At 41.3% G+C, this 13,397-nt stretch overlaps 1 protein-coding gene across 1 annotated transcript in view; it reads left to right on the top strand.

The window, feature by feature from the left end:
* LOC126281736 (histone H4 transcription factor) overlaps positions 1-13,397 on the top strand; it is an 84,303-nt gene that overhangs the window by 46,487 nt on the left and 24,419 nt on the right. Inside the window, exons 4-5 of the mRNA XM_049980920.1 lie at positions 1,973-2,156; positions 10,873-11,025. Of these exons, the coding sequence (XP_049836877.1) occupies positions 1,973-2,156; positions 10,873-11,025 (337 nt within the window). The remainder of the gene's footprint in view (positions 1-1,972; positions 2,157-10,872; positions 11,026-13,397) is intronic.

The raw sequence follows: 13,397 nt of genomic DNA on the forward strand, positions 1-13,397 counted from the left end.
CAAATAGTGCAGTGCATGGCTTGTAGAAAATAAACTTAACACTAAATCACAGTAAGACTCATTTTTTACAGTTCCTAACACTCAATTCAACAATACCCGATGTTTTAATTTCACAGAATGGGCATATGATTAGTGAAACTGAACAGTTCAAATTTCTAAGTGTTCAGAAATATTGTAAACTGTTGTGGAAAGCCCACGTTCAGGATCTTGTTCAGAGACTTAATGCTGCCATTTTTCCTATTTGAATGGTGTCTGAAGCAAGTGATCGCTCGACACGAAAATTAGTCTACTTTTCTTATTTTCATTCTCTTATGTCGTATGGTATTTTATTTAGGGGTAACTCATCCCATTCTCAAAGGATATTTTTGGCTCAGAAATGGGCAGTTTAGGCAAAAAGTGGGGTAAGTTTGCGAACCTCAAAACTCCTGTTCACTTGTCTGAGTATTCTGTCATTGACCTCTCAACATGTATATTCTTTACTGGTGTTCCTTGTTAACAATATCAGCTTATTCCCAAGAATAAGCAGCTTTCACTCAGTTAATACTAGGCAGAAAGCCAACCTGCATTTGGATCGGACTTCCTTAACTCTTGTGGAGAAGGGTGTGCAGTATATCGCAGCATCTGTTTTCAGGAAGGTACCACAAGAATTCAAAAATCTTAGCAGTAATCCACACACTTTCAAATCAAAACTGAAGAGTTTCTTCATTGGCCACTCCTCCTATTCTGTTGAGGAGTTCTTTGGAAACTTAAGCTGATTCTTATGTTATATTACTGATTGCGTTTATTTAATCTTATGGCTTGACTTTTTTTGGTTTCATAAACATTTTATTTTTATCTGTTATTACTTTTGTGTTATAATTTCATGTACTGACAACTTACATGAACTTGGAGATTTGCTCCTTAATTTGATCCTATGGGTGGAGAAAGTGAGGGGGGTGATCTATAACAAAGTCTACACTGTAATTTGGCTTAGCAACCAAACTTGATACTGTTTGAACTTCAGTGATATGATCCAAAACAGAAACACAGAAATAATACAAAAAATACTAATCCGGTCATAAAATGGCACTAATTCCAGACGTTCATATCCTATTTTGTGTCCATAGCTTTAATCCAGAGTCTGGCTCAGTGTCAATCAAATTTTAATAAAACATTAATAACTTCCATACTATTACTCACAAGATCGTGAAACTCCAATTCGGGGTCTGTTTAGACATTTTGAACACAATCCTGTAATCAGGATGATGGGTCATCTTAGAACACAATTTTAGTTGCCTGAGAGTGCAATCATGTGTGAGTTGCATTTGCGTGTGTGTGTGTGTGTGTGTGTGTGTGTGTGTGTGTGTGTGTGTGTGTCTATTGTTGACAAAGGCCTTAAGGCCGAAAGCTATAATTGTGAGAATCTTTTTGTCGTGCCTATCTGTGACTCAGCTTCTCCACTATATGCTGAGTAGCAAGTTTCCTTCTCATAATATTGTTACATTCTATCGTGGATTTTCCATTGTTTAATTTTAGGAACAGGAAGATATTTTAGCAATGGTGGTCCTGCGAGTAATGGCTCGCTGCGGTGGCTGGATACTCCTTACTAAGGACAAATTAGACTTAATATCTACTCATTAAATCTCCAGATCTGACACATGTGGATTTTATTTTACAGGGTTGTTCGAAATACCTTGTGTATATTCCTCCTTTGCCAAAAAGAGTTCCAGAACTTGAAATGCATTAAGTAATTCTTGTGGATTTATTGCTGTGCTTTAAATTGTGTGTGTGTGTGTGTGTGTGTGTGTGTGTGTGTGTGTGTGTGTGTGTGTGTGTCACACACACACACACACACACACACACACACACACACACACACACATTATAGCTTTTTGTTTTCTCAGTTCCATTCAGAGAGAGAAATATATTTGTGACTATTATTATGTCCTGTAATTAGAAATTTGATTGCAGATATCCATTAATGCTGTTTCAGGTATGTAAATATGATGGTGAAGGTAGAAACACAATACCTGATGGAGAGGAATATATGTGTTATTGGGCTGACTGTGACAGAGCTTTCAACAATATGCAGATATTTCTATACCATGTGCAAAGTCATGTTCAGTGTAATCCACGAGGAAGAGTCGTGAAGGGTGGTGTACCATGTCAGTGGGAAGGTAAACATTTGACTTGACACAGATCATACATTACATATATTTTTTGTGCCACCAAGGTCGACTGACTGAAGCATGCAAGCATACATATTTATTGCCACAGTTTACAGTTTAGATGATTAAACTCTCAATATGTCGTGTCAGCTGGACTAAGAGTTTTACCAAGTTTCGAAAAACAAATTTGTACTACTATGCAACTAACCCAGAACCTGATATCAATTGTAGGGTGCCTATTTAACAGCTTCCAGTTCTACCAAAAATTTTATTTTTAATATTTTGCATAATTGTTGACGGAGTTTAAAACTTTACATTGCTGTCATAATCTACTCATTGAGGGGTATAATGTTATATTAAAAGTTTAACACAATAAGCCAGGTATTACAGTTAAAAAGTGACACCATGATGATACACAGGCTATATTCATCCAGTTTCTGAAAGTGAGAGCACTTAGGAGCTTTTGACAAACTTTACACATAATTTCAAAGCTCTAAGAAACTTTTTCTGTGATACCATCCACAAAATGATGAAAAGACAACAGTTTATGACTGACCAAATATTTGCTGTTCATGTAATCAAACTTCAGCATCAGGCATGACATTTTATTATTTCTGTATTGCTGATTCTATTTTCAACACAGTTTACAGATAGTGAGATGTCATAAACATTTCTATGTCTGAAAAACTAGCTTTTGCTTAAAAGGGAGCACAAATTACCCAGACTATTTTTCATCCAATGTTTCATAATGACAGCACTTAGTGCTTCCAACAAACTTTAAGCATAATTCCAAACATTTTCTGAACTTTTTCTTGCTTACATCCTTAACACCAAACATTTAACACATCAAGTCATTTGTAAAGTAATCAGGTGTTTAAAGCTATTTAATACATGGGAGTTAGATTTGTTAAAGGATCAGGGGTTTATTTGTTTCTAAAGAACAGATGATTAAAAGATGTTCAACATAACAGCAGATTACAGAATAACCTTTCATTAATAAAAGAAATTGAATTGCCTGTTGACCTTCTTCTTTTCTTTACACTGTCATATGTTTTAAATTTTCTCCTGACCATAAGATTGTTTCTCGTATTCCAGTTGTTACAGGTTTATTGATTGATTGTCATTTTTCATTTGTAGTTCACTGTTGCTATTTGAATTTACGTATTGTTATTTTGACTTTTGGAAATAGCAAGTGGAGCTGTGGATGCTAGAAAATGGAGTGTCAAGTGGAGAAATCACAATATTTCTGACGTATTCGTCTGTTTGAATTCAATAGAGGGATGTCAGCAGCGGAGACAGCCAAAACATTGTGCCACATATGGGGATAATGCCATTGGACAGAGTATGACAAGAAAATGTATTTCTCATTTTAAAGAGAATCATTTTTAATGTAGGTGACTCTTCATGTTCAGGAAGTCCTTTGTGGTTTGATGAAGATTGTTTAAACACATTAATGATCCATGCCAGTGTCCTCGAGAATTGGTAAATGTGACGAATTGTGTTCATTCCACTGTCGTGTGACATTTGCATGCAATGGGGAAGGTTCAAAAAATCAGTTGTATAGGTAGTGCACATTCTAAGCCAAAATCACAAAAATCAGCGGGTGGCCATTGTGCATATCTCCTTGCTCATCATAAATTGGCTCATGAGCAACACCACCCATTCCTATCCTATATGATTACCGGTGACTAGATGAGGTACCTTTATGCTAACATAAGGAAAAGAAAGGAATGGTTGACCTGAAAGGGGCTCGTCACTCTTTGGTGGGTTCGTGCTTGGCTACCAATGGCCCCCAGCCATTAAGAATGTTCTGCATTCTGTTGCTGACCTATGCACAGTCTCAACTTTCTTTTTGGCTCCTTTCTCCTTTCTTTGCTTCCCTTCTCCTCTCGTTCCTCCACTTTGGCATTTTTTTCTTCTTCCTCTATGTGCACTCCAGAAGGCCGGCTCACGTGTTTTATGCATAAAAGATGACTGGGTTCCAGCCCCTGGTCGACAGGTAGGGTTCGCACATCCCCCCTGGTACAGGCCAGGCCCAGGCATGGGTGATTGCCTTAGATTGCATGCCCCCTTTTGTAGGGGGCCGCAGTTGGAAGGAGCGCGCCATTGGAGGTGCTGGCAATCGTGGAGTATTTCCTCACAATGAGTCACTCAACCTCTCCCTCGACATTGACGAAACGTAAACGTAATGAGGCTACTGATTTGAAGATTCTTCCCACTGCACTGCGGTTCCTTGTGGTATCATGTACTGAAGACGATCTGTCCTTCGCCACGGCCAATCCGTTTATTATTTAGAAAGTTGACGCAATTGCTGGCCCTGTGAAATCCTGCTTTCGTTTACAGAATGACACCTTGCTTTTGAAGATGGCTTCTGATGCTCAAGCACAACAACCACTTGCTGTCTTGCTTCTCCACAGCTACACTGTTTGTGTCGTAATGAGAAAGGTCGATTCCTCCTTGGTACCCACCCGCACTCTTTTCCTCACCTTTGATAGGGTGGTGCTGCCATCCAAGATTAAAGCAGGCTACAAAATAATCACAAGCTGGCCGTACATTCCAAAGCCCATGCGCTGTTGCCAGTTTCATCGGTTCAGTCACACTCGAACATCTTGTCGACACCCAACCAAATGCAGAACCTGTGGCAGGGATGCACACAAGCGCGAATGTCCACCTCCTTCTCCCCCCTGTATCAACTGCAATAGCGGCCACGCCGCCTCCTCCCGGGATTGTCCCATGTATCTAGGTGAGCTGTCTGCTCAAGAGATTCGGGTAAAAGAAAAAGTGCCTTACCCAGTAGCTCACAAGTTACTGGCACTTATAGTTCAGTTCTTGTTACTCCTCCTCCATGAAGGACATGGCTACATGGACATGCAACCTCAAATTTCGCTCTGAGGTTGTGAAGTCTCCCAGTGTCAAGGTAGAATTGCCACCCCCCCCTCTAAAGGGGCAGAGCTACCCACTACACAACTGGAGGCAGGAAAGGCCAGAAGGAGTACTCCTGAGAAGACTTCCTCCGCTCCTCCAGCCAAACACCATCAGAGTCTTCCTCTACCCAGAAGGGCTCGAAAAAGTCCTCTAAAGACTAACGGTCTTTCTCTTCACCAACTGGAAGATCCTGCTCGATGGTGTCGCCACGTGGTCGCTTAGCCCGGTCGGCCTCAGTCTCGCAGGTGCGCACCACCAACCCTTTTTCGGTGTTGGACTCCACCGACTGACCGCACAAGCATGCCGATGCTTATTTGGACCCCATGGAGCAGGATCCTCCTGCTTTATTGCCCAGTAGTAGTGACTCTCCACCGCCTGTCCCTCAGCAGACATTGAGTTGACAACCCTACATCTCTTCCTCCTCATGACCGTCATCGAATGGAACGTTCATGGCCTTCGGTTCCACAAAGAGGATTTGTGGCTGCTTCTCGCATCGCAGCATCCACTTGTGCTTTGCCTTCAGGAAACAAAATTGTACCCTCAAGACCACTTTGAACTTCCACATTACTTACAGATTCGTTTTGACCTTCCACCTCTGTACCAATTATGTACCTCCGTCTGTCGATGTCACCATGGCCAACTTCCTTCAGCTTATTGGGTAGCTACCTCCACCGTTTTTGCTACTCGGTGACTTTAATGAGCACCATCCCCTTTGGGGTTCTCCCAGGACCAGCCAGAAAGGTGCCCTCTTGGTTGATATTCTTAACCTCGACCTCTTCTGCCTTAACACTGGTGCACCCACTTTTCTTTCTGATTCCTTGCACACCTGTTCCCATTTGGACCTATCCTTTTGTACTGCCCAGCTTGCTCATTGTCTTGAGTGGTCTGTTCTTTTTGACGCCTGCTGGACAAAACGAAGTTTCAAGATGCCTATGGGTTCTGCCTTGTCAGGCACCTTTATTCAGGAAAATCGTGTGCCTCAGGGTTCCGTCCTGAGCGTCATGCTCTTTGCTATCGCCATGAACCCTATCATGGCCTGTCTCCCGCCGGGTGTCTGCGGCTTCCTTTTTGTCGATGATTTTACCATCTACTGCAGTTCTCCATGGACCTGTTTCACTGAGCATCATCTTCAGCACTGTCTTGATCGTCCTCACTCCTGAAGCATCACCAATGGCTTTCGCTTTTCCACTGACAAAACCATCTGTATGAATTTCTGGCGGCGCAAATGGTTTCTCCCACCATCTCTACATCTTGGGCCTGTTGCCCTACCGTTCGTTGACACTACGAAATTCCTGGGACTCATGCTCAATAGGATACTCCCTTGGTCCTCCCATGTCTCTTATCTGGCAGCCCGCTGTACACAGTCCCTCAATGTCATATGTGTCCTCAATGGTACTTCTTGGGGTGCCGATCGAACCACCCTCCTCCATTTGTACCGGTCCCTTGTCTGTTTGAAACTTGACTATGGGTGCTTTGTTTATGCATCTGCATGCCCATCCCTTGTACGCCGTCTCAACACTCTCCATCATTGTGGCATCTGTTTGGCTACGGCGCCTTTTACACCAGCCCAGTTGAGAGTCTGTATGCCAAAGCTGCTGAACTACCACTGTCCTACTGCCGTGACTTTCTCCTCAGCAGGTATGCATGCCGTTTGTCTGCCATGCGTGGCCACCCTTCCTATGCCTCCTTTGATGATTCCTTCGATTGTCAGTATGGGGCTCGTCCCTCTTCTCTGTTACCTCCTGGAGTCTGCTTTCGCCACTTACTACGGCGGCTGAACTTCACACTGCCCACAACTTTACCCATGGGTGGGAACCCTTCACCACCTTGGCTTCATGAAGCGTCCTATGTTAACCTTGGCTTTCATTCGCTTTCTAAGGACACTACTCCAGCCTCAGTCTATTGCCTTCAGTTTCACAACCTTTGCATGGAATTTAGTGATAGTACCTTTGTATTCATTGATGGTTCTCGGACTGACCATGGGGTTGGGTGTGCATTTGTCATTGTCACCAGTGTCTTTCGATATCGGCTTCCGGCCCACTCCTCAGTATTTACAGCAAAGCTTTTCGCCTTGTATCAGGCCACGGAGTACATCCGGCGACACAGCCTTCCCAATTGTGTCCTCTGCTCAGACTCACTCAGCGGCCTCCAAAGTCTCTGTGCGCTGTACACTGCTCATCCCTTAGTTCAGTGGGTACAGGAAAATTGTCACTTGCTCACTTTTGTTGGAGCCAATGTCATGTTTTGGTGCGTCCCTGGTCATGTTGGTCTGCCAGGAAACGTGGCTACTGATGCTGCTGCCAAGGCTGCTGTCCTCTTACCTCTGCCCGGGAGTACCTCTGTTCCCTCCAATGATCTCTGCATTGCCGTCTGTCAGGAGGTGGTGTCCCTTTGGCATCATCAATGGTCCTCCCTTCATGAGAATAAGCTTCAGCATATTAATCCTCTCCCGGCGCCTTGGACAATCTCCTCTCGGCCCTCCCGCCGAGAGGAGATTATTTTAACTCTGCTGCGTATTGGGAACTGCCTTTTTTTTTGTACCCAAATTTTAACTGTCCACCACTACCCGCTGGAATACCCTTTTTTTTACTGATTTACGTTCCATCTTGGGTTTGCCATCTGATTTATCAGCTGTCGCCCGTGTTTAACTTTTTATCCGCCAAAGCAATATGGTGAAGGCCATTTAATTTTTAGTTTTAGATCTCAATTTTTGTATGGTGTGTTTTTTAGTACTTTTTCCATGTGCCTTGTTTAGATGTCTTCTGTTCTTTCCATTGGGACTGACATACAGTCGTTTCCCTTGTCTCTGTGTTTGCTTTCTATAGTTTTGACTTGGGCACTTATTACCTCAGTTGTTTTTTGTGCCCTAAAACAAAACAAACAACAACAAAACAATAAAAGATGTTGTTACACATCTGGTGGAACAGTGAAGGTGCTGTGCGCTACAAAGTGATTCCCTTAGGTGTAACCATCACTGTTGACATTTATTGCCATCAACTGGGATGTCTTGCAGATGCAATCCAAGAACAGTGACCAGGAAGACTGCATGAAGTGAAGATACTCCATGACAATGCCCGGCAGCATTCTGTTTAACTAACAAACACTATACAGGAGTTGGGTTGGGAAGTCACTCCACACCCATCTTATTCACCTGATCTTTTGCTCTCAGATTTTCACTTTTACCACACACTATCAAAGAACTTCCAAGTAACTTCTATTCTGGATGGAAATGCGTTCAAACATGGCTCGACAAGTTCTTTGCCTCAAAACCACAAGATTTCTACAGTTGTAGAATTGAAACCCTAGCATTGGCAGACAGTTGTAAATAATGAAGGAGAATATATTACCAATGACTAAATCTCTGTTATGTGTACCGGTTGTGTTTATTAAACTTAAGGAAAAATGCTGTGAACTCCTGCACCAACTTGATATCTAAATAAACAACCTACAACTTACGTTTCCCTCTTCTGAACACCAGTCACGAACGCTCAGTTTATCTGTAAAAACTTTTACGTTAGGTTTCTCAGTGTCCAATTGGTTTCAGTGAATTGTCTCCACAGCCATATTTTTCAATATTGAGCACTTCTGGCATGTATGAGGTGTGATTGGAAAGTTTTAAGAATGGGCTTGTAATGGTACAATGTTGGTACTTACATGCTACTGTCATCAGGGTGTATGAGACCCGGGAGATTCCGGAAAAACCTGGGAATTTTTTCATCCGGGAGAAAACTGGGAAAAACCAGGGAATTTTTTAGAATCCCGAGAATTTTTCATTGTTTTAGTTTTCAGTTAAATTTTTTTTTATTTTGAGTACTGTATCCCGCTTCTGCAGAATAGTACTGCAGCAACAAAATATGAACGAGAGAGAAAAAAGAAAATGAAACTTAAGTTGCAAAGGAATCACGCCATATACAACAACAACAAAACACAGTGCTCATACAAGCATCTGCCAACAGCAAAGTGTGTCAAAGGCTTTAGGAAGACTATGCAATGCTTCCAAACAACAAATTGCCTTATTTGACCATGACATGACAGCTGCTTACATTAGCAGTTGTGGGCAGGCTCTTGTGCAGTTGAGTCGCGTGTGTGTAGTACCTTCTCCCCTTTCTGACTACAGATGTGTGACTGGGTGTCATTATCTAATATAGCCCTGGTTTGGAAATAGCGTAGATCCGGGCCTTGTGCACAGAGCAGTCTGAGTTGAAGTGGGTAGTCTCCACATGATCTGTGTTCACGTTTAGTGATTTTGCTGTTTCCTCTTCATTTATTGCTCTCACATTAAATGAAAACAAAACAGATTTTTGTGGCCGGGAGCTATCAGATGAATTAAAATACGTTCACATAATTATGGAAAGCTAAAATATGTTGTTAGTTTCACGTTTTATTTCCACCTTTCTGACAGTCAGGCGTTAATTGCCTTGCATAACAGGGAAGTTACTTTTGTCGGTTTGCTAAAGAGATTTGGCTTTTATTAATCTTTTCCACCGAAGCAGTCAATTTATTTGAAACGAAGTGTTTAATTTCACACCATTGGCTGGTTTCAACTGTTCATTGCATTTCAAGTGCACGTTTTTCATCTTCTACCTTGTTGGCATTATGCCATAATAAAGAACCAAACATGAGATAATACAGTACTAGTACTCAAGAAAATTTACGTCTGAGTCTAGACATATGAATGTGCACTTTAAGCTGAATTATGCATTTAGAATAGTTCACGAAATTCCGTGCTCTTGAAGTATCCTCTGATGTCTTGTTTCTTTTGTGACATAATGCAAGATCTTTGAATATTTTACATGTACAAACAAACAGGCTTCCTGCGTCACTGTAGCTGCCCAAGCGCAGTGATGCCTTCTATCTGATGCTCTCTGGTAATGTTGTCTTCACCTTCAACCAACTTTGCCATGCTTTTTTCAGTTGTGGTGAACCTGGAGTCTTCCACTGCGAAGACTGCACTTTGGTTCCAGGATCATATCCATATACCCATGATTCATCACCTGTAATTAATTACCCTATTTAACAAATCTGTGTCTTTTTAGTCGGATTAATCAGTTCTTGGCACACTTCAAGTCCGTATTGTCTTCTGTCACTTGACAACACTTTTGGAATGAAATTTTGCGGACACTCAATGCATATTCAGATCTTCAGTTAAAATTAACTGAACTGCATAGAAACTTAATTAATTTCATCCGCCATCTCCCTAATTGTAAGTCTACGATCTGAGCGTACTAAGTTGCGAACTTTAACGACGTTTTCATTCGTTTTTGAGGTCGAAGGACAGCCAGACCGTGGTTCATCTTCAAATGATTCACAGCCATTTTTAAATCTGTTGAACCAGACAAAAACATTCACTGGCTCATACAATAATCTCCAAAAGCTGTTTTTAATCATTCAGAGGTCTCATAAGCTGATTTCACACTTTTAAAACAAACTTTCACGCAAACTTGTTGCTTCGTTTTTACGTCCATTTTCACCCAGACACAATCTGGCAACAAGCCGTAACAGACCCGCACTCAACCAGCTGCCACAATGAACTGAATAAAGGAAACAGTTTCCTGTCAAAGGGTGTTCAAGGAGACGGCAATGGCTCACTCTGTGCGCCAAACCAGTAAGCAGTAGCAGATCCATTCTTAAAACTTTCCAGTCACACCTTGTATTCAAGAGCATCTGCTATTCTTTTTAATTATAATACCTGAATAGCAGCAGTTATATGCATGTTATACTTTAAATCTTACATTTTGATGTCAGGAAAAAAAGGAGGCACTGTAACTTGATTTGATGAAAATCTTTTCAATATTTGCAGGTTGTACTGGAGTTTTCGTATCAGTGTACAAACTTTTAGATCATGTCAGGACCCATACGCAAGAAAAGATAGTTGGATGCCCTACATGTGGAGCAACGTATGCATCGAGAACAAAATTTTTAGACCATTGTAAACGTCAGGTTACTGTGCAAGGTAAGTTACAATGTTGTGAAGTTAGCAATAGCCTATATTGTTGGTTGCCTGTAGCTTTCACTTACTGGCATTATGTTGTGCTATTATGGACCGATCTTGTCATTTCTCCTGGTGTACTTACTTTAATATATCAAATGTTTCTGGAACATTAAAGCACTTTAATTTCATGCAGTGTGTTCACAAATTGTGAGTGTGATTATATATCAGCTACATCACCTGCACCGCTTATGAGAACACATGTAAATTTATTCTGGACTGGGACTTGAACCCATACTTCCCACTTACCGTGTGTGGTTGCCTTAACCTCGCCTCCCCACCACTTTGCTATCCTTAACAGGTATGTGAGTGAGACAGCTATATGATGAAGGTTGTAGACATGGGAAACTCTGGAAGATGTGCCTGCAACATACTGTGACTACTTCTAAGAGGAGAGTATTGCAGCATAGTGTTTATTTTCAACTTTTTAGTTTGCTATGAAAGTGGTAACTTCACTACTTAATTTAATGAGTGCATTAGATAGTGCTAATGCAGTGAGGAGAACTACAAAAAGCTTTATATACAGCCATTTAACAATAGGTTGCGGTGTTTACAAATTTATACACATTTTGATTTTAGAATATGTAATATATCTGAAACTAGAGGGTTTGTGATACAGTAAAAGACATGGAGTTTCTCAGATCAAAATATGTTAAACTTGAATGGTGTTGAGACTTTGTCAGTTTCATAATAGAAAAGAAATGTATGCAAACAACCAAACATAAAAATAACTTTAGTGGTTTTTCTGTAGAGTCAAGAATATTGCTCTGGAACTAATATTTTAGTAAAGCTTTGTAAATTCATGGATTGGAAAAACATCATTGAGCTGGGTGCTATGCTTACATCTATCATGTTGAATTGAAGGTAATGAGAAGGTACCTAGGTAGCTGAAAGCAAGAAAAGTCTGATAAATAGGTTGAAATCGTCTTCAGTGTACAGTCTCGTGGAATCTCTTTGAGGACTATTTATGAAATGTGTCAATTATAGGAATGTAGTAAGCCATGTCTGGTCCACAAAAGCCTGCCTAGAGTTCTGTGAAATGTTCCACATCATTAATTTTAATCTGATTTTTTTCACAGGATTAATATCTAGTTGGTAACATCAACCACATCCACCATATATGGTACCAAATATTTCTTCCCTTGCTTCAAAAGTCTTAACAACTCAAATAATTGGTGATCTAGGCCACTGAAGATTTTTTCACTGCTTTATTTACTCTTTAATCAGTTTTACATGTACAGACTGAAGCGGCGAGTGTACCATGGCCGAGCATCAAACCCAGGTTCCTGCTTACTAGGCAGGTACATTAGCCACTAACCCACCTTGGCATAGCGGTTCACACAACTACACGGATTAACCCGGCATACCTCCCTCCTCGATCCAGATTCTCAGTGCCGCCCCAGTCTAATTTAAATTCCTCCTTACATATGATCAGAATTGCTGAGGCTCTCCATGTTCTGGAATAGCACCTCAGCATTGAATGTAAATGGGGGAGTCCGCCAGAAACCAAGGAGCAGGTACTTACACAAATGAAATGGCATAGTTTCAGAGACTTTACTGGTTGATGCAGATATGATTTTATGTATGTAGACTGAAGCAGTGAGTGAAAATTTGTACCAAGGCCAGGAATCGAATCTGGGACTCGAGCTTCCTAGACAGGTGTGTTAGCCAGGGTAATCTGTGCAGTTGTGGGAACCTCTGTGCCACTGTGGCTTAGTGGCTAACAAACCTGCCTAGTAAGGAGGAGACTTGGGTCTGATTCCTGACCGTGGTACAAATTTTCACCCGCCATTTCAGTCTCTCTACATAAAATCATATCTGTATGAGACCAGTAAAAGTCTCTGAAACTGTGTCATTTATTTTGACTTAATGGCTGTTTTAAGGTCAGTTAGCATTCAATCACATTCCTCAAAAGACTAGGGCATCATGTTGTCTTTGTGACTGGGGATTGTAATGATGTTCCAGTGACCATTTTCCCAGCTCACAATAGTGCGGTGAGTTTTTAAGCACTTTACATGACCTACAAACTCTACACGAAGTAAAGTAGTTTCTCCTTTCTTTGCAAGTGTGTAGGCACCATGGTATACCTACTCCAGAAGGTAAATCTAATTTAACATAATTGTTATTGATGGCAAACTTGTGACAAGCTGCTTATCTTGCCCTAGCGGTGTCCTGCTGCAGGCTTTTCCTATTCCTCCAAACCCCTCAGCCCAAATTGTGATTGCAGTCAGAACACTAGGCTGAAGTGCTTGCACTCCCAGAGCACTGTTTGGCCAGACTTCGTATGTATGTTGGTGGCTGTAAAATCACTTGACAGATTGAGATATCAGTTCTCT

The sequence above is a fragment of the Schistocerca gregaria genome, chromosome 7 (genome assembly GCF_023897955.1).
Source record: "Schistocerca gregaria isolate iqSchGreg1 chromosome 7, iqSchGreg1.2, whole genome shotgun sequence".
In the NCBI taxonomy this organism is placed as follows: domain Eukaryota; kingdom Metazoa; phylum Arthropoda; class Insecta; order Orthoptera; family Acrididae; genus Schistocerca; species Schistocerca gregaria.